This window comes from Squalius cephalus (assembly GCF_949319135.1).
Source record: "Squalius cephalus genome assembly, chromosome: 12".
Lineage (NCBI taxonomy): Eukaryota > Metazoa > Chordata > Actinopteri > Cypriniformes > Leuciscidae > Squalius > Squalius cephalus.
In genome coordinates this window covers 36,023,529-36,045,576 of record NC_137133.1, presented here as the reverse complement: position 1 = coordinate 36,045,576, position 22,048 = coordinate 36,023,529, and the positions used below count along the sequence as shown (strand labels likewise).

General features: G+C 37.0%; 1 protein-coding gene across 3 annotated transcripts in view; it reads left to right on the top strand.

Moving 5' to 3' along the window:
* mia3 (MIA SH3 domain ER export factor 3) overlaps positions 1–22,048 on the top strand; it is a 31,388-nt gene that overhangs the window by 938 nt on the left and 8,402 nt on the right. For all 3 annotated transcript variants that reach the window (XM_079888022.1, XM_079888021.1, XM_079888020.1), the window contains exons 2-24: positions 831–964; positions 2,846–2,932; positions 3,019–5,368; positions 6,854–7,162; positions 7,997–8,133; positions 10,100–10,231; positions 10,918–10,939; positions 11,662–11,750; positions 11,839–11,916; positions 12,003–12,113; positions 12,201–12,272; positions 13,213–13,317; positions 13,406–13,528; positions 13,650–13,740; positions 16,167–16,222; positions 16,301–16,391; positions 16,494–16,632; positions 17,543–17,705; positions 18,240–18,275; positions 18,531–18,598; positions 18,701–18,798; positions 20,625–20,738; positions 21,781–21,849. In XM_079888022.1, coding sequence (XP_079744148.1) covers positions 831–964; positions 2,846–2,932; positions 3,019–5,368; positions 6,854–7,162; positions 7,997–8,133; positions 10,100–10,231; positions 10,918–10,939; positions 11,662–11,750; positions 11,839–11,916; positions 12,003–12,113; positions 12,201–12,272; positions 13,213–13,317; positions 13,406–13,528; positions 13,650–13,740; positions 16,167–16,222; positions 16,301–16,391; positions 16,494–16,632; positions 17,543–17,705; positions 18,240–18,275; positions 18,531–18,598; positions 18,701–18,798; positions 20,625–20,738; positions 21,781–21,849 — 4,674 coding nt within the window. The remainder of the gene's footprint in view (positions 1–830; positions 965–2,845; positions 2,933–3,018; positions 5,369–6,853; positions 7,163–7,996; positions 8,134–10,099; positions 10,232–10,917; positions 10,940–11,661; positions 11,751–11,838; positions 11,917–12,002; positions 12,114–12,200; positions 12,273–13,212; positions 13,318–13,405; positions 13,529–13,649; positions 13,741–16,166; positions 16,223–16,300; positions 16,392–16,493; positions 16,633–17,542; positions 17,706–18,239; positions 18,276–18,530; positions 18,599–18,700; positions 18,799–20,624; positions 20,739–21,780; positions 21,850–22,048) is intronic.

Below are 22,048 nucleotides of genomic sequence, written 5' to 3'. Positions count from 1 at the left end.
ATGAAAGTTTAAGAATATGTATTGCTGATTTGAAACAAACACATTCTGTATTTTTTTTTAAGACAGATTTTTACATTTAATTTAGTAAAAATACTAAACAAAAAAAATATGATCCGTCCATTAGTGGTTGACCGGAGATTTATGGGATGATAATAATACATAATGCTAATGTTACTGAGTTGTTCAAATGTTTACTTTCAGCACATATTTGTACATTTTGATGATTATTTCTTGATCAAATTTTACTTTACATGATTCGGCCAAACAGTCTAACGTTTCAGTCCTGAAATCCAAGAGAGGTTCACCCATATTCCCTAATATCCCATACTGGTGACCTATTAGATGCACTGTTGATCCTGGTGTGGTCCATGCACCATTAACAAACAAATAAAAAGATCATCATGTAGATAAAGCATGCAGTGCTGTTTCATTACACTGCTGCAAAATATTCAACACATAATGCTCAACAAAGTCTCACGGGTCGTGTGTTTCACTTCAAAATAAAAAGCAAGAGATTGAAATTATATTTTGTGTACGGAAAATTAAGCCTATTTTAGGACCCTTAAGATTTGTTACATTGTAGGTGAAAAATCCCTGAAAAATGCTTCATGTAAAATTCTTCATCAGTGTTATGCATGCCACATTACATTCAATTTTAAGTCATACAGAAGTTAAAATGCACATTGTAGGAGCGAATCTAGGGGAACATTTTTCATTCAACTTTCACACTGTTTTGCTCTTGCCTTAAAGTAAATGCTAGATTTAAAAAGCTTACCGTATCCGTATAAGAAACAAGTGGTTTTCATCCATGTTTTTGTGTGTGTCTTCAGTGCTTCTCGTCAGAGGGAAGGCCGCTAAGGATTTCACAGGGCCGGACTGTCGGTTTCTCTCTTTCAAGAAAGGAGAGACTATATATGTATATTATAAACTCTCAGGGCAGAGGTCGGACTTGTGGGCTGGCAGTGTAAGTAACCGGTTAATAACTGATTGATTGATTGATGCTTATGGATGTTGATGATGATGAACGTATTTGCCATTCGGCATATTTGATTAGCATTAATTTGACATCGCAAACACTCTACATTTACTCATTTATCAGGGATACAGATCATGCATGAATCTTTAATAGCAGAGAAAAGTGTTAAGCAAATACTAACATCAACAAAACAAAGCAAATGACTGTTCATTGTAATCGTAAATGTTTTGATTCTTTTTTTAAAATGTTCCAAACCACAATATGCTCCATGAAAATTTGAATATAAGTACAGTACCAGTCAAAAGTTTGGAAACACTACTATTTTTAATGTTTTTGAAAGAAGTCTCTTATGCTCATCAAGCCTGCAGTTAAAAAAAACAAAAACAAAAAAAAAACAGTAATATTATGGAATATTATTACAATTTAAAATAATGGTTCTCTTTTTTAATATACTTTAAAATGTAATTTATTTTTGTGATGCAAAGCTGAATTTTCATCAGCAAGTACTCCAGTCTTTGGTGTCTTATGATCCTTCAGAAATCATTCTAATATGCTGATTTATGATCAATGTTGGAAACAGTTGTGCTGTTTAATATTTTTTTATAACCTGAGATACTTTTTTCAGGATTATTTGATGAATAAAAAGTTAAAAAGAACTGTATTTATTTAGAATATAAATCTTTTGTAACAATATACACTACCGTTCAAAAGTTTGGGAACAATAACTATTTTTTTTTTAAGAAATTAGTACTTTAATTCAACAAGGATGCGTTAAATTGATAAAAGGTGATGGTAACGATTTATATTGTTAGAAATGTTTTTTATTTTGAATAAATGCTGTTTTTATGAATAAATGCTGTTAATGTTTTACTCATCAATGAATCCTGAAAAAAGTATTCCAAAAAATATATTAAACAGCACAACTGTTTCCATCATTGATAATAACTGAGTATCAAATCATCATATTAGAATGATTTCTGAAGGATCATAAGACACCAAAGACTGGAGTACTTGCTGATGAAAATTCAGCTTTGCATCACAAAAATAAATTACATTTTAAAATATATTAAAAAAGAGAACCATTATTTTAAATTGTAATAATATTTCATAATATTACTGTTTTTTTTTAGTTTTTTAACTGCAGGCTTGATGAGCATAAGAGACTTCTTTCAAAAGCATTAAAAATAGTAATGTTTCCAAACTTTTGACTGGTACTGTATATGATACGTATCTTATTAAAATAGACTATTTTACCAAGTGTTTATCTGTGCTTTGTGTTACAGTTTGTTTAATTCTGTTTCCTCTTTAACTGTTTTCAATGCATTTCTATGGAATGATAGAGGAAATGTGGTAACGCTTTGCAATACGGTCTCAGTAGTTACATTATGCATTAACTAACATGAATTAACCATGTGTTTTACAGCATTTATTAATCTTTAATGTTATAAAAATACCATTGTTAATTGTTTGTTCTTGTTAGTTCACTGTGCATTGAATAATGTTAACAGATACAAATTTGAAATTATCATTAAGATTAGTAAATGCTGTAGATAGAAGTATTGTTCATGTTAATTAATGTAGTTAACTAATGAAAACCTTATTGTAAAGGGTTGCTGGAAATATATATTTTTTTTAAATAGATAAATGGACAGATGAAATGTATATGTAAATATTGAGCATTTTCACATAAGTGCAAACTTTATCTGACAGGTTTTGTGCATATTTTCTAATTCTTGTAGATTTGTGATTTTATTTTCTTATTGGCTTGGTTTCATTTTAAGTTTGTGTTTATGATTGTATGTTTTCTGTAAACACTCTTCTAAAAGGTGCTTATACTGATATCTATTTCTTCTTCCTCTTTCTGCATAGATTGGAAACCACTTTGGTTATTTTCCAAAGGACTATCTTAATATAAATCATATATATACTGAAAAAGAATTGGAGGTTCCTACAGAGGTATGTATATTCATATTAATATTGCCTGATGCCTGGTCCTTTTTGACGTGAGGTTTGGTTAACGTGAAGCTTTCTTTCTCTTTCAGGAAACCGATTTTGTTTGCTTTGAGACTGGCCTTGATAAATTTGAAAGCTATGATATAGATGTGCTGTTGGGAAGCACTTTGTTGATAGAAAATGAGGAATCAACAGAGGAATCTACAGAACCAGCTCAGAATGAAGATTCATCTCAAATGTCTTCTGTGACAGAGACCGAATCAGTGGAGTCTCTTGAGTCAGAGTCACTTGATTCAGAATCAACATCGCTTCTTGAATCAGAGTCAGTCGATTCAGAATCAACATCAATTCTTGAATCAGAGTCAGTCGATTCAGAATCAACATCAATTCTTGAATCAGAGTCAGTTGATTCAGAATCAACATCAATTCTTGAATCAGAGTCAGTCGGTTCAGAATCAACATCAATTCTTGAATCAGAGTCAGTTGATTCAGAATCAACATTGCCTATTGAATCAGAGTCAACATCATTGCCTATTGAATCAGAGCCATTCGATTCAGAATCAACATTGCCTCTTGAATCAGAGTCAGTCGGTTCAGAATCAACATTGCCTATTGAATCAGAGTCAGTCAGTTCAGAATCAACATTGCCTCTTGAATCAGAGTCAGTCGGTTCAGAATCAACATTGCCTATTGAATCAGAGTCAGTTGGTTCAGAATCAACATTGCCAATTGAATCAGAGTCAGTTGGTTCAGAATCAACATTGCCTATTGAATCAGAGTCAGTTGGTTCAGAATCAACATTGCCTATTGAATCAGAGTCAACATCATTGCCTATTGAATCAGAGTCAGTCAGTTCAGAATCAACATTGCCTATTGAATCAGAGTCAGTCGATTCAAAATCTGTAAAAGCTCCTGAAACCGAGACATTACATTTAAAATCTACTGAGGAGGACTCTGATATCTTTCAGCCAAAGATGGAAAATGTCTCATCAAAACCAACACTGGAAACTAAAGATGCAGTAAAAGAAGAGCTTGAAGATATTTCAATAAGCCAAGATGTCATTTTAGAAGATGTCGAAACAGAACCATCAGATGCTGATTATTCTGAGCTTTTGCACGACCAAAGTGACTCTGATGTTGAGCCTCAGGAGCCCTCACAACCTCTACTTGAAACACAAACAGCAGGTCTAGATGCAGTACGTGAAGAACCCGCCAAAACAGAGCTACACGAGAAAGATAACCACTACAAAACACCAGAGAAAACACTTGAGGATGAGCATGAAGTGACCGAATCCCTTCAAGAACTCACCAAAGATTCGCTTTCAGTTGCTGAGGTCGGAGAACAAGCTGGTCTTGAGGTCATGCATGCACAAAGTGATTTTGACGACAAAATCCCAGAAATTTCTCATCTGCCACCAGACGCTAAAACTGCTTCAGATGCACGTGAAGTCGTCCCATCTGAACCGCCATTAAATGTAGACAAGATGCATGTAAGTGAAAACACTGAGGAGCACCATCCAAAGAAGTTAGACTCAAACCAAAAGGAAAACCTTCTTCAGAAGGCCATCATGAACAAGAATGAAAACGCACACAAAAACACTGCAGACGACGATCCTCAGAACGCCCTTACAAACAAGATCGAAAAAGCGAATGAATCCATTCACGAAGGAAATGCAACCAAAAGTAGGGAATTGGTTTCAGAAAGCCAAGAAACTGCACCTCTACTTGACGAAACGGACGAACACATTGATAAGTTGAAGAACGAACTTGTGAATCTGCTGAAAAACACACTGGAATCTGAAGCACAAAGTCTTGAAGAGGAAGAGGACGAGAGCGAAGATGGCGAAGAGCTTCTGGAGGATGAGAACGCTCTTCTTTCGCTCACGGAAAACATTAATGAACCTAAAGAGAATCCTCGTCCTGAAAGCGATGATTTGGTTGTTTCCCAACCAAGCGAAAACACCACCGAACAAGAAGAAAACGAAGAGGTTCGTCTTCCTCCCGAAGAGCCCGAATACAGCGATAACGTACTAAGACTCACAATTTTACGAGATCACTTGAAGGACGAGGAGACGGAGCGCATGCAGAAGTATTTCGGCCTGAAGAACCTGTTTAAAATCGAAGCCATGTTTTCTGACCTAGATCTGGAGATGAAGTCTGCGAGAGAGCTGAAGACGGACACCGAGGAAATCGAGCGAACGCTGGACCAGATCATGGAGGCCTCGGAGAACTCCGTTCTTGATGCGACTGAAGACATGTTTAATGAAAGAGAGCGGGAAGCTCAGGAACATGGACGGCAGAAGGAGCCGGAAATGTATGATCTTGAGGCTGCCATCCTAGACGCTTTTCAGGAGATCATTTTCTCTTTGCGTCAGAAATATTCAGCGGCCAGTGACAGCGTCCCACTGCTCGAGGAAGAACAACCTGCATCTGAAATGGGTGAGGAACATTAATTCGGTGTTTGTTTGAATCTCTAACCCTAGATTTAGTAGCAATGCTTGCCTTTGCAATCCATTAAAGGGATGGTTCGGAGTAAAATCAACCTAGGGTCCTTTGCACCGTGACCTTGAGACAAACACCCCCCAGAAGCCTTTTTTCCCTTGGTCGAACATTATTAAAGTTAGAGCTTATTTAGAGATATCAGCCGGATGGTTTAGTGCAGGCGCTAATGGATCCAAGGTTTAATCTTGTAAATTACCCCACTAATAATGCCCAGAATGGACCAAACTTCTACTGTAGTACAAATAGAGCCTGGTTAAAACCAGACCGTTCTCAGTAGTAACTGAGTTATGGTCTGGCAAAGCTTCATTAATAACTCATTTCCAAAGGGGCGTCACCAACGGACGTCGCTCAAATGCCCCTGGGCGCAATTGGATAGACCTAAACCAATCAGAGCGATCGTCATCATGTAAAGCCATACGTCCCAATTCGCCTAAGTTACACTGTGCCATAAAAGTATGTACTCTTTTTGTGAAGAAAAGTATTTACTTTTTTATGTGTAGCAAAAAAGTAGGCAAGCTTTGGGACATACTACTTCGTCATCTTTATCGGACGGATCTGTCGCGTGCATCTGTCACTTAAACTGCCCTGTCAATCATCTTGTCACAGTTAAAATCCTCTATTAAATCTAATTTAATTTCCTACCGTTTCGGAGAGAAATGTAGAAGCACGTTCATCTGCCAGTGGGTCTTTCATGGAGACTGTCCTCATGTGTTTGCAATTTGTATATAATAATGCATTTAAAAGTTGGTGCGCTTCACCAACGGACGTCGCTCAAATGCCTCTGGGCGCAACTGGATAGGCCTAAAACCAATCAGAGCGATCGTCATCGTGTAAAGCCCGCCTCAACATTTCTGATTGGTGCCTCGATTTGGACGGATTAGAAATCGGCTTGAATGGGCTCTTTGCCAGACTACTTGCAGAGCAAATCTAAATTTGCCGGAAGTTTGTCTGGGTTTTCCCAGGCTAGTAAAAATAGGTTCTGTACTCATAAAACGAGGCATTGGAAAGTTTGTAAGTACATCAGGAGTTTATTTAAATAACACTTGCCTGATGGCTAATGCTACCGCTAACCCGGACGTCGACGTCACTTCAGTGAGTTGGGAAAAGCCCATAAAAGTCCTGCAGAAAGCGATGCATTTTTTATTATTTTTTCCGAAGTGTTGACAACTTAGTGTTAACTAATAATTGTTGCAAACTGGTACTACCGACAAAATATGTGTGCATTCCTGGAACTGGGCGTCGTTACTCTACATCCTTATGCATCGCTCTCTGCCAGGACTTTTACGGGCTTTTCCCAAATCACTGAAGTGACGTCGGAAGTGATTGAAAATTTTCAATTTTTCAATTTTCCTTTTATTTCATATGTCATGTTTTACATGGTAATGATTTAATAAAGATCTGTATGCACTTTTTTTCCCCCAGATGAGAAAATTGACTCTGAAGAGGTGAAGGGTTTGGACAGTAACATCGAAATGATCGCACCACCTGAAAGTCCTGAAATGCACGAGGAGCACAACGAATCTGAATTGATTCCGAATTCTGAATTAAAAACGAATGAAGATTTATCCCACAGTAAAGACGCGGGTCTCGAAGAGGACGGAGGCCATTTCAACAGAAATAAAGATGCACAAATAGGGTTTGAGGACGCTGAGGAGATTCAGAAGGGGCCTCATGCTATTTTGGAGAAACCTGTGGACATCGGCTTTCACTTTGAAATGGATCCATCTTCAGGTTTGTGAATATTTTTTAAATTCTATTTTTTAATTTCAATAATTATTGTTGCATGTCTTGGGTTATAACCAGGGCTTGACATTAACTTTTTTGCTCATCATCAGCCACTGTGGCCAGTGGTTTTCCAAAGTTACTAGCCACTCAGCATTTTCACTGGCCAAATTTTTGACATTGATACCATGGGGAAAAACTGCGATATAGATATTTGTAATATGATTTCATAATTTGGCAGCTGGTATATTAGGCTGCTGTCACTTTAAGACCTGATGCACTGATCCATTATACTGTTACACATGCGTTTTCTTTCTTAACTGTTTACGTTCACTTAAAACATAACTGACTGTTTACATAAATACTCACCAGGAATGGCATTTTAACATTATTTTATGTGTATTTGACTGTATAAGCGCAATAAGCTGCAAAAAATAACTCAATTAAGTACTGAGAGGAGGCTTTATCTGCGCACATTTTGGGTTTGAGCTCAAAATCTGCAGGAATGAGTAAAATGGTGCACAATTCCACGCCGAAATTCAAGCCCTGTAACACCAACAATATTCATCCAGAGCAAATGAAACGAGTGAGTGAGGAGAGGCGGGTTTGTTTGTCAAAATGAGTATTGAAAGCGAAAGTTTGTTTTTACAACACTGCATTCCACTTAGTTTATATTTCAGATGCTTTTTATTAAAAGACTACAATTGAAAAATATATATTATATATCAAATTTAACCCAACGAAGTGGCTAGTAGGAGTGACTACACGCCACTGCTGAAATCCAGCGCATTTGGCGGGTGCTAATACCAAGCCCTGGTTAATACTGTTATTTCCCGTGTCCAGGTTCACTGGAGTCTCCAGGTGTCTCTGATTTCCATGACACTGAATCAAGCAGTGATTCCTCCAGCTCCTCGACTTCAGATGAACTTTGGGGTTTGCTGCTTCTCATCAAAGAATATCTTGGGGTGTACGGAGAAACTGTGAGTAAGACGATATTTTAAGACTTTAAAGCTTTATACTTTGCACAAGTACATCAATGCAAAAGACTTATTGAATATGTGTTGCATTGTCAGACATTAGTGTAAATTTCTACACTCAGTGCAGTTAAAAAAGAGAGTGGTTTGAACTGACAAAAGGAACTTTCTTTATTCCGCATTGCCAAAATCCCTTTCAGAGGCATTTTAACTGACTTTAAAGAAAATTTCATATCTTTAGCATTTGAAGTAATGTGTTTATTATAAGACTTGTTAACCCTAGACACACTGAATGAATCGGTGCACAAGTAGCTGGTGTGACATTAATAACAGGATTGTTTTCTGTTGGAGTTTCCTTGGTTCTGAGCAATTTGAGAAACGTGTCTGTAATGGTTTTTGGAGTCATTTGTTGTGTTGGGTTTGTTCATGTTGTTGTTTGACCTGAACTTCTGTTCACATAACTCAGTCTACAGTAAATGGCAAATCACATGAGACCTCAAGAATGTATTGTTGTTTTTTTAAGAAAGAAGGAAATGAAACCTATTTTTAGAGCCATTAAAATCAACAGTTCTCATTACCCCAATGAATACAAAAACTCCTAAAAATATGCAAAATATAAATTTGCTTCAGGATGTTATTTGACCTAAAGTAATGTCTGTTCTAAGCACACATATTTATTAGATCTGCCATGTAATTAATATAATAATTTTGTAATGAGGGAGTCACTTCTGCTGATGTTGTCAATAGAGTACAACTAAGTTACTAAGAAATCCAATAGAGCTCCATGCTAAATGTGTTAATAAAACTCCATACAAGACCAATATGTGTGAAACCATAACTAGATTAAATTCCAAATCGTGTCAATTAAACATGTATATCTTTTATAGCACATATTAAAGCTATAACACTGAAGAGTCAAGTTGTTATTATTTCAAAACCGCTAGCATCAGTGCTAAAGACAGTCCCTCAACCAGTGTGACCAATCAGAGGCCGCCGTCGGCGTCACGTGACCGCTGGCGTACAGAGTGGAAACACTGCTCTTCGTGAGAGACTCTCAGCGTTTTGAAATGTTGACGTGTTGAAAGAGATCAACACTGATCTCCCTCCAGCCACGATTTCAAAGCATAATAGTTGTATGTACTTATTATCCGCCTGTATACATTATTATTCAAGTTAAACGTCTATTAGCTTTCAAAGACAAGCGTGTCAGAGTGGATTTACAACAGAAAACACCGGCTATGAACCAACGGTCCGCCATTTATACGGTGTTCATCGGCTTCAACCTCCGTCTCTGAGCGCTCGGTTACCCTGGTAAATTAGTTAAAACGCTTTAAAAGCATGGATTCACAGCCAGGTCTTACCTCTACACCAGCTGAGATAGAAAACACAGCCTGTTTCGTCTTCATTCTGTCCAGACTTCAGGAAGTAAGTGTTTCCACTCTCTAGACTCGATCACTGTCTTCAAGAGTGAGATGTGTGAGTTTTAACGACTTCAACTGCTTGAAATTGATCATTCTGTCAGTAAAGATCAGTCCACACAGTAGTGTCATAATGGCATAGTGCTGTATTTTGACCCCTTCTTATGCATGATGCAGCTCCTTAATTCTGTAAGTCCATAAAGGATCAGATAAAATCCCAAGGGAACAAAACTGGTTCATTTAAACTGAGTTGTAAGTGCTTATTATAGGCAGTAGGGTTTCATCAGAGGTGAAAGTCCACTAAAACCCCTTGTGTTGTGTTTCTGTTGCATGTGGCTGGTGATAAGGGTCAGTGCTAGACTTTGTTGCTTCAGATTTGTCAATATAAGTCTAAAAGAGTGCAGAAATTGATTTGAAACAGTCTAAGTGGCATTCGGTCCCCTTACTAACTAAACTCAAAGCTGACGTGCAGTGAAACCATGTTGTCAAACAATAAATTGTTTCTGGAATTGACATAAAACTGATCACATTTGGTGTGTTTTTGTGTCATCTAGGTGATCACTGCTCTTCCAGAGGAATGGCGACCGGGTCCCACTTTCCACGGAGTCCCCTGGGAGCCGGTGCTCGTCTCAGTGGTGGTCGGGGCCCTCACGATACTGATGTTCTTCTGGAGGACGGTGCTCGCTGTAAGACATCCTATTCACACATTTATTTGTATAGCACTTTTCACAATCACACCTCTAATTGAGATTTTTACGTCATGGGAATATGTTTTTGCACTAATGTCGGATTTATTAATTTAAAACTAAGTTTGTTCCCATCACAATGAAATATTTAATGCACTGGATTGTCTAAAAATAGGCATTACTACATTATAATATAATATGAAAATCAGCAAAATATCATTGCTGTGATATAAGATGAATGAGGTCATGCGACCCACTTCTGTTACCTCTTAAATGATTTTATTTTCTGATTTAATATAGTGCTCGCTGTAAGATATTCAATTCACACATTTATTTAGCGCTTTTCATTATATACATCATTTCAAAGCAGCTTTACAGAAAATGCATGAGTCCACATTACAGTTTAGAGTGATCTGACTGTCTGAGTTGTGTATTTCAGAAATGTACTTGTACAAAGTCACAGTTAGCAAAAAATGTATTAATTTAAACAATGTAATAATTTAATGCAGATACAATGAAGTAATGAATACTTGTTTGTTGACATATGATTATGACATTTAGAAAATGTTGCATTGGTGGATGTTGATTCATAGTTTGCGTCATCTTGTTTACATGATTAATGTTTTCATTCTTTTGAGATTGATTCAATTAAATCTGTGCCATTCACCTCTTCTTTTCTCCTTTAGATCAAAGGAAAAACCTATCAATGTAAGTCACTTCTCAGCCTTGTCATGATTGAGATATCAGCTAAATACACATTATACCAGTCTCTTAGGGTTGGGTGGTATGATGGCATTTACATGCTATTGCACTTTTACACAGCTAGTATACTACTTTTATAATTTATATGGATTTTACTGTTTTTAGTCTTCTTTTTATATACTTCTTATATACTTTTGAACCTCATAGTATCATTATTTCTGTTACAAATATTCATATTATCACAAAAGTACTGAGATAAAAGTATAAAGTTCGGATATAAACACTGATGTCTATAGTAGCGATTTAAATGGAGTAAATCACCTTTTGAAAGGACATGGCGCTTCAAGGATTGTATTAATTACATAGTTACACCAGTAGGTGGCGACTAGTGACTGTTAAAAATGTATTTATCATTGACTCATTCATTCAAACAAATTAAAAAAAAAATCATTCAGATTAATTTAACATTTTAAATAGACTGCAGTGATTAACATTTTCACACTCTTGTAAATTAGTTTTTTTAGTTGTCTGTTCAGATATATGTTTTTGCACTAATGTCAGATTGATGCACAGGATTATCTAAAAATAGGCATTACTACATTATGTAATATGAAAATCAGCAAAATATCATTGCTGTGAGGTATGAGGTCATGCGACCCACTTCTACTACCTCTTAAATTATTTTATTTTCTGATTTAATATAGTTTGCATTGTATTTTATTTCACAGTGACAGAAAAGCAGCTCAGAGACAAGATCCAGCAGCTTCTCAGCGAGAAATCTGATGCTGTTAACAAGATCACAGAATTAAATGACATGGTAAACCTCACTGTTTCTTTCTCTCGACTTGTCTTGGGTTTATTGATGAACCTGATCAGATATAAACGTGTCATTTGTCTCCTCGCAGATAAAACAACGTGAAGAACAGCTGAAAAACTCTGTGAAATCACTGAGTTCCAGCCAACAAGAAATGAAAGGGCTGAAGGTGAATCACAGCATCAGGATTGATCTCTTCTCATCCCGGTTTCATCACACATTTGTTTAATGTGCTTTGTTGTTTTTACTGACTAGAATCATCATCAGAAACTCCAGAGTCAGTGGGAGGAGATGTCCGGGAGTGTTTCACAGCTTAACCAAAAAATTGTGGACACACAGGAAGAAAATACAAATCTAAATGAAAAGGTACGCTTTGATTTATTTTATCTTCTGCCGTTGTGACTTTTCTCTGTCAGATTTTTCAGAACTGTTTTGTTTTTCCTTCGACCAAAGATTGCCAAAATGCACCAGAGAATCGAGAAATACCAGAAAACACTGAAGAACTATGACGAGGAGCGTGCAAAGGTAATCTATGCTGTATGAGCTGATCCTTTACTTTGGCGGATCTACCGGTTGAAATGAGAAACCAGTAATAATGTCAAGCGTTTTGTTTTTTCTGTCATAGTTACTCAGAACAAATGAACATAGTGATTCGAGCAATCTTCAATCTGCTTAGTTACCGTTGTGAACAATAACAGGCTATCCTACTACCACTTTTTCTTTCTCTGAGGAACATGGAGAGAGAAGCAGTTCGATTGAGTGAATTATTAAATACAGGATTTCCACTGTCATGGAAAACTGAGTAAAATCTCTCATGGAAATTAATAAAATCTAAAGTTCTGTAATCTAGCAATATTCCATAAAAACAAGAATTGTCCATTTTGACTTCAATTATCAATAGGGCTGTCAAACGATTAATCGCGATTAATCGCATCCAAAATAAAAGTTTGTGTTTACATAATATATGTGTGTACGGAGTATAATTATTTTCTATATATAAATACACACACATGCATATATATTTAAGAAAAATGTGTTATTTATATATAAAATATTTATATATAATATAAATTATATATAATATAAATATATATACACAGTATATACATGCAAATATTTCTTAAATATATACATGCATGTGTGTGTATTTATTTATATATATATATATATATATATATATATATATATATATATATATATATATATATATATAGAAAATAATTATACTCCATACACACACATATATTATGTAAACACAAACTTTTATTTTGGATGCGATTAATCGTTTGACAGCCCTAATTATCAACACTTTTTTTTTTTTTTTTTTGACAATTCATGATAAATTATTAAATTACCTTATGATTTTATAGTCACTTGACCATGTATCTGCACATTTGTATTAGTTGTCTCATGTCCTGAAGATATTAAAATGTTCTGTTCTGTGTTTGTGTTGAATTGATGACAGGTTCATGTCCTCATGGATGAAGCTAAACTCAGAGAAGATGCTCTGAAGGCTCAGGTTCTGTCCTTTGAGAAGGAAAACGGCGCTTTAAAAGAGCAGAAGAAATCTGTACGTCCTGTTGTCAGAGCTGTGAACTTGCCAATCCTGTCCTTCCATCAACGTCAACACGATTTAAATGATATTTCTTTTCTGACAGCTCCTTCGAGATGCTAAAGACTGGCAGGAGAAGCACAAGAAACTGAGCGAGGAGATCAGGGTTTATCACAAATCCCAGAAAGAGCTGGAGGACTCTCTGTTGCACAAGGAAAATGAGATTGATGTGAGTGAAATTGGTTGCTTATGCAATAGAGTGCCCTTGCTTTGCTTAATTATGAATTATAGTGTTTCTACGAAATATGATAATCATCCCATGATAATCTGTGTGTTTCTCTGGTTTGTAGGTTTTGTCCAGCTGTATTGCAGAGCTCAACCGTCTGGGAGCCTGTGATCCTGCTGAACTACAGAAAGAAATGTCTAATGGAGGAGATGCTGGTGAGCACTCTATTTATAACGTACATTTTTCTTTTTTTGTCATCACGGCGAGTTGCGTTTAGTGGATGTTCTTATCTAGAGTGACTCATTAAAAAGTGCTTTATTGCACATGTGAAATTCAGAATGTTATTTACTGAGAAAAGAAGTGCTACCTATTAGGGCTACAAAGAAATAATCAATTTAATCATCAATTTACTTTAAGGTGATTGCATAATGCATGATTACAGCATTCCGTTTAAGAACTTTGTGTCAAATGTTTCTATTCATATAAAACATGCTTTTGCATAAGGTGAACACTGTAAACAATAGGGGTGTAAATCGAACAGTTCATCACGATACGATACGATACGATACGATACGATACGATATCGATTCTCTCAGCCAGCGATGCGATATTTGCCGGTATCTCAAAAAATTCTGCGATACGATTACGATTCGATTCAGGGCTATATCGATCGATTAATCGATATTTAGATATTATGTTCACACAACCAGTTATGTTTTTATTAACTCACAAATGCAACCAAAATATATAACATGAACATTTAAACAAACTCTTTGAAAATTGCACACCCTCTCCCAGTTGGGACATTTATAACAGAAGTGGTCATTTGCAAGTACTCCGTTCTTGTTCATTTTCATAAATCATGTTTTTTTATTATTATTGTGCATTCCAAGTAATATCAATCAAACTGCAGCTGGGTTGTTTTGATTAATAATATTAATAACTTATTATTACAGGAAAATTACAAAATTAAAGTTAACTGAAAGTATGCTTTAATATGTTAAGTTTTTTTCTTTTTCTTTTTTTAGCAGAGCAGAGACATTCACATTTCATCTTTCTGAGTCAAACAAAACCAAGTAATTGCTATGATATACAATACAACACTCGGTTAATCTTTGTAACGTTAATCTCCTCAGCTGACATAGACGCCTGACAAACTTTGTTGTTGTGATTAACGTACACGCAGTACAGAGAGCTTTTCCCTCACCACTAAACGAGCTGCTTTAGAAGGGGTCCGTGAAAATGTTTCAGCTTTTATTTTCCTTTTACGCCCCGAAGAAGATATCACGGGTTCATCAAGTTCATTGAAATTATCCATCCTCGATCACTTTTAGTCAGCTTTGACGAAACTCCTCTTAGCCAGCACGTCTTTTCAAAGTGACATCTGACCTACTGCGCGCTGAGTCGCTAAAACGGACTTATCGTGTTGTGTTCACCAACAAGGGTGCGAGTGCTTGTCTGTTTCTGCTGTAAAACATGAACTCGCGATGCCTTGACAGCCGAAAATACCGGATTTTGTGAAAAATAAAACTTGTTTAGGGTTCAGTCAGTCTTGTCAGGCGTCTATTTCAGATGAGGAGATTAACGTTATAAAGACACACCAGCAGACAGTATGGTTGGTGAGTATACAAAAATGTGCGCTTTGGCGTAAGGATGTTACGTGAGAATGTGGAGAGTGTCAAAATAAAGGTGTATATCGATATTTTACGTGTGGCATCGATGCATCGTATCGTTAGACGTTATATCGATGCATCGATCCATATCAATGTATCGTTACACCCCTAGTAAACAAGAATGTAGTCGTGATCTGATGCATTTAAATCCAACCGCTCCTAATCTAATCTAAGGTCACTTTTACACAGTTGTCAGTCCTTAAAGGAGTAGTTCACTTCAGAATAAAGATTCCCTGATAATTTACTCAACCCCACATCATCCAAGATGTTCATGTCTGTCTTTCTTAAGTTGAAAAGAAATTATTCCAGGATTTTTCTCCATAGAGTGACTTCAATGGGGTCCAACGGTTTGAAGGTCCAAATATCAGTTTCAGTGCAGCTTCAAAGTCTCGACACGATCCCAGCCGAGGAATAAAAATCTTATCTAGACAAACCATCGCTCATTTTCTAAAAAAAAAAAACGAAAAAAAAGTTTATACACTTTTTAACCACAAATGCTCGTCTTGCTCTAGCTCTGCAGTGCGTCATGCGTTATGTAATTTCTGTGGTGATATTTCACTGTAAATTCAGAAAATCAAGCATTTGAAAAATTATTATTTTATTTTACTGTAAAATTTTACGGCAGTCTTCATTTCTTCACTTTCAAACAATCAACCTTTTATTTTGGCGGAAAACCGCAGAGAGCCCTTAAAGCTTCTCTTTTGTTGAAAAGCTCTTCTCATTACATGTTTCCAGTGATTGTGCATGTTGCATTTAGAAATGCGCAAATATATAAGTGTCCCGCGTATAAAAGAACACAATACCTCGCTTCACTCTGAAACACGCAGCGCATATATTTATTTAATTAAATTGCAGCCTTTGCTATTTAATAATCTCAATAAACCCTATCACGATTTCGGTTTCATTTCGAGGTCATTGGAGATGGTTAGGTGAAACATTCTGATCATCAAATGTCTGTTTTCTTTCAGAGAAGAAGATGGACATCTCGAGAGTGCGAATCAAACAGATGATGGACGTCTCCAGGGTACGTCTGCTCCGGGCAGATTCTTTCGGAGGATAATTGAACACTCTTCTTATTTCTAATGCCGTTTCCATTTCGCAGATTAAAGCAACTCTCAGTGTTGTTGAAGACGAGAGGAATCGCTTCATGGAAAATCTCCTCGCCGAACAGAAATCCAGACAGGAGCTGGAGGGTATGAAGATTGACATTTGTGTATTTGAATACATTGCAGTTTGCTTTCCACATCCTCATTTAATCCTGTACTTTTTTTATTTTATTTAATTTTTTTAACTAGAGCAATATCAGAAGGTCATGCACGACCAGATGAATCTGAGCAATGAGAAAACGCATCTGGAGAACCAGTTCAAGAGCCTGCAGCAGAGACTGGAGATCACCACTGAACTCTACCAGCAGAAGGAAAACGCCCTGCAACAGTGAGATCACACACACTATTCACACTGCACACAGGGAGCGCTACATTTCAGAGGATTGCTACTCAAATCATATTTTTAGTTAACATTAAAATTAAACGCTACAGAAGGCATTCTACTAAAATATTAAGAATAGCCTAAGAATAATTGTGTTATTTCAATTAGACGATGATATTGTGTATCAGCGATGGCTGATGCCTTTGATTTTCCCATTAATGTATTAAAATATAGTATTATGATTGGCCAGTGTTATTATTAAATTAATATTAGGGCCTACAATTCATTTTCCCCCCATAATTTCATAAAAAAAACACCTCATAACAACACTGACGCGCACGTATGAGGATTGAGGACTCCTCAATGAAAATGTTTTCAAAACACCACAAAACTACAACTCGCATCAATTTAATTTCAAGGTGATCTATACACAAATTGTCAGGGGTGTTTGTTATAAAAGTGACGCATCATTCTTATACAGTTAAGCGGCATCGTTTTTCATCAGCATTTTGTATTTTTTCTCCATAGCACATTAACAAAACATTTTAATGACACTACTAAAATAATGCTAATAACAGTCTTCAATAGGTCCGAACACAACACAATAATCGGAAATCATGTCTGTGATGCGATAATCATGAGATACATGTGACAGCTTTCACACAGCTGTTGTGTATGAAGCTGCATCCTTAATGATGGGGGAAATTAAGACTCAACTTGTCTGAATTTCAAATAAGGACTATTTCATTTTGCTGCAAAAACTAAACAAAACAAGTCCAGTTAGATGTTCCGATATGAATTTGTGCTTTCCATGTGAACAAAGCTCACGTCCTGGATTTATTTGAACAGCCTCGTTTGGCATTAAAAACTCTCCACTCCTGTATTTCCTCGCTTAATGAGCTTCGTTTGCGCTCAGGAAATTGACTCAGGAGGAGCTGGAGAGACGCGAGAAGGAGACGAAGCTGACGGAGGTGGACAGTAAAGCTGTGCGGTCCGAGGAGGAGCTGAGAGCTCTGAAACAGAAGATCAAGGACATCGAGGAGGAGATGCAGCAGAACGAACGCTCTCTGAAATCTGAGGTGAGAAGCTCTGACGACAACACACTCAATATGATGCTTCATACTCTCGTTTTTAGGTTTCATTTATTTTTATTTTTTATTTATTTCAAGTTAATTATTTTAGTGCTTCAAGTTTATTGCTAAAGCAACAATGCATTTTTTTTTTTTTTTTTTTTTTTTTTTTTTTTACATTTTTTCAAATAATAATTACATTTATTTCAGCTTCATTTCATTTAGCAGATTTTTTAAAAATAGTTAGATAACCCTGTTTGGAAGCTGACTTTTATTTTGACAGCAGTGCTTGACATGCAATGTATTTTGACATGCAGTGTATTTTGAATATCAAATAAACATTTTTATAAGCAAGTTTTATTTTTTGCAATTTAGTAAATATGTAAAATTATCATTTTTATTGCAGCAATTGTTTGCATGTTATTCACTATCATTACATTAAATAGTGTGATATCACATATAGCCCATCGGCTTTATGTCGGCCACGGCCATCAAAAAAAATCCATATTGCTTGTTCTTATCGCCCTGCACTCTTTCCTATAGGTGGCAGTCCAGGAAAAGAAAGCCCATGAAAACTGGGTGAGTACCATGTTCTGTTAGTCTTTATAATGTAAACTAGAAGCCTTTTGTCTGTAGGGATGCACTTCTGATACTGATAGCCTATAATCATTTTGTGTTATGGCCAGTAATAAGAAATCAAGATTGCTTAACTGGAAGCGTTTGCATTCCTATGCATACTCAGTGTTTAATTTTCTATCAAAAAAAGTATAATATATGCTAATACTGATATATTAAGTGATATAATAATCACATCTACTTGTTGATCTTCAATAGTTGAAAGCGCGCGCCTCAGAACGAGCTCTGGTGGAGGAAAGAAGAGAGATGGCCAACCTTCGTCAGAAGTGAGTATATCCATCAAATCACTGTTTAAATGCAATTTCTCAACATCATTGCTGTTATTTTTAGTGTTGTCTCTGAACTCTGATGTTTGTGCATTTATAAAGGCTTGTGGAGTACAGAGATAAAATCTCAGACATGGAGCAAAGTCTGTTCAAACACAACTCTGGACCCCCGGATCGCCACATGCCGCCACCGCGAAGAGGTGAGCAGTCATCGTCCTCTAATTCAGCTTTCACACGGTCTTTAAAACACAACCAACCCTCAGAGCGGCTGCTGTGCACATGCTGTCTGACAGGCTTTTGTAATTGTATAATGCAGTAGGGCTGCATGATGTATCGTTTTAGCATCAATATCGCGATGTAGTGTAGGGTTCGTAGTTGATCTGTAAGCCGAACGCTTGTGATTCATTAATTGCAAAGTTTAACCATCATAGAGTGATCGTTTATCATTTTCATGTGTTTTTAAGTCCTGTTAGTTTAAAGATCAAGTGCAAAAAGACTAACTCGTGCGCTGTTCCTTCCCTTCCTTGCCTATTGGTGCATGAACTGACATGTGCATGGAGAATAAAGTCAAAATGCCCATCTTGACGAGTTTCCTCGTAAACGCAGTCGGTTATGAGTTGTAAACGGAGAAAGAAAACGGATGCTTGTCATTACCGTAATTGAATACGTGCATTCGTCTTAAAGTGACAGCAACCCAATTTACCCACAACTATTTGGAAAATCACTTTTGTAGCTTTAACAAAGATAAACTGCATTAATTACATGAATCATATTTAATTAAGACTATGCAGTGTTATATTACTCAATGTCTGTACCTGAATAGTTAACTTACCTGGAAAACTGTCTTTTTTCTAGGGGTGCAACGGTACAGATAGCCCACGGTACGGTCCGTACCTCGGTTTTTGAGCCACGGTCTCGGTTCGGTTTCGGTACATGTTTTGTGCAGAAAGAGACTGCTATTTCATCCCAAAAATATGTTTTATTTTTCTTATGAGCATAAACAGAATGTCACAGTAGGAAGAACATCAATGTATGGAATAAATTAACACTCTAGTCTGTACTGAACAACACTAAGTAATACAACCTCTTCAACTATCACTTGAATGAAATATGAAATACAAAATGTAAACAAACACACTTCAAAATATTCAAGTGGATCCCAATTCCAAACCTTGATAACTGGTATATGAAGTGATCAATGTGAAAGAAAAAGTGCACTTTTACCTTTAACAAACATAAATTAGCTTGTGCTTTGAATAAAAAAAAGCAGAGCAAAATAATATAATAAAAAAATACTGCATTCAGGATACAAAGTGCAATGTTATTTACTCATCCACTATTGAGAGATTCTTGTGCAAAAAGATGAGTCTATCAACACTGTCTGGTGCAAGGCGAGACCGGTTGGCACTAACGATGTCCCCAGCAGTGGAGAAAATTCTCAACTTTTCAGAATGCCGCAAGCGCACCGTAGGTCACGTGACAAGAACCAACCAGAGCGCAGCTGATGGTTGCTTTAGCAACGACAGACGCCTCCGGAGCGCAACCGCCCTAGCGCTTTGGAAAAAGGAGAACGCGGCGCGCCTAGCATTTTCTACGCGTTTTTAGGCGCGATATGTGAACGGCGCCTAAAGCAAAAACTAAAAGGATCAGCGCGAACTCAATGGCAAAACCGAAGTCCCGCGGGACACGAGGGTAGATTGTCCCGTGCAGGGCTGACCGAACGGTCCGGGATTTTACCGTGTACCGTTGCATCCCTACTTTTTTCTATTGTATTTACCTATGATTGTAATTTGTTTATTATTTTCTATGCAGATGCACTACCCTACAAAATGACCCCAATCATTCTAGAATGATTAATTATTTCCAAATAGAGCGATTCAGGTCATCAGCTGAAATTGTTTTCATATCGCAATATATATCGCAGAAAAACAAAATATCGTAATGTCTATTTTTTCCAGTATCGTGCAGTGTTGCGAAGTGTCGCCTGGCAGATTTTGTTCTGATTGTGTTGGTTTGTTCTGAACAGGTGATTCGTACGGGCCGTCTCCTGTGAGCGGGGGGGCTCCCTCTCCTCCTCTAATGATAGAGGGTCCCGGACGCCCCCCCTCTGCTCCTGTAGGGCGACGGGGCGAACCGTTCGGTGAGTCTTACCATCCCAACTCCCAGCTTTATCCTCCTCCTTTCGGTTTTCCAGCTTTCCTGTGTTTGAGTCACTCAGTTTCTCTCGTTTCCTTCTGTTGTCATTGGAAACGCTCCTGAGCTCCAGTGCCCGGCTGAATAAAGCACCTTAAGTGTAAAGAATGCCCTTAGATTTCCTTTAAACTTAAAGGGTTAGTTCACCCAAAAATTAGAATTCTGTCAGTAATTACTCGCCCTCATGTTGTTCAACCCCGTAAGACTTTCGTTCATCTTCAGAACACAAATTAAGATATTTTTGATGAGATCTGAGAGCTGATCACTCCTCCATAGGCTTCTGGGTAATCGAGATCTGCCATCCCAGAAAAGTTAGTAAAGACATCGTTAAAATAGTCCAAGTTTCTACAGTGGCTCAACCTTAAGTTTATCAAGCGACGAGAATACTTTTTGTGCGCAAAAAACAACGACTTTATTCAACTCTTCATTTTCTTCTGTGTTTCTCTGAGTGAGTTGACGTAGTGTAACAGCGCAGCGCTTCTGGGTTGTACTTCAGAACGGAGGCTCACTATTGGCCAGCATCACACGCATCACACACATGACCAGCGTGAGCCTACGTAAAGTCGTTATTTTTGTGTGTTTTTTTGCGCACAAAAAGTATTCTCGTCGCTTGATAAACTTAAGGTTGAGCCGCTGTAGTCACTCAGACTATTTTAACAATGTCTTTACTAACTTTTCTGGGACGGCAGATCTCGATTACCCAGAAGCCTATGGAGGAGTGAGACAGCTCTCAGATCTCATCAAAAATATCTTAATTTGTGTTCTGAAGATGAACGAAAGTCTTACAGGGTTGGAACAACATGAGGGAGAGTAATTACTGACAAATTTTTCAGTTTTGGGTGAACTAACCCTTTAAGTAATTTCCTTAGCTGAAGGATAATCAGTACTTAGTCTCATACTTAAGGTGCTTTATGCAACCGGTCACAGATGTTTATGCGTCTGAAACGATTGATAACGAACGGCTCCTGATCACTTGTGATCTGTTCCAGGTCCACGACCCCCGTCTGACCCTCATGGACGCTTCTCAGACCTCGGACACCCGCTGCCATCCCGACCAGGTGCTTTTGATACAACCTGTTACAAACCAGTGGAAACAGTAATAATGTGAAATATTTTTAGAGTTTAAAATGACAGTTTTCTATGTGAATATGAAGAGTTCAGATGCAAAAGCCTCTAAGTGCCATCTGAAATTTTCTTCTAGAATGATCATTTTTATCAAGCTCATATATTTAATTTAAGTAATTTCACTTAAATGAC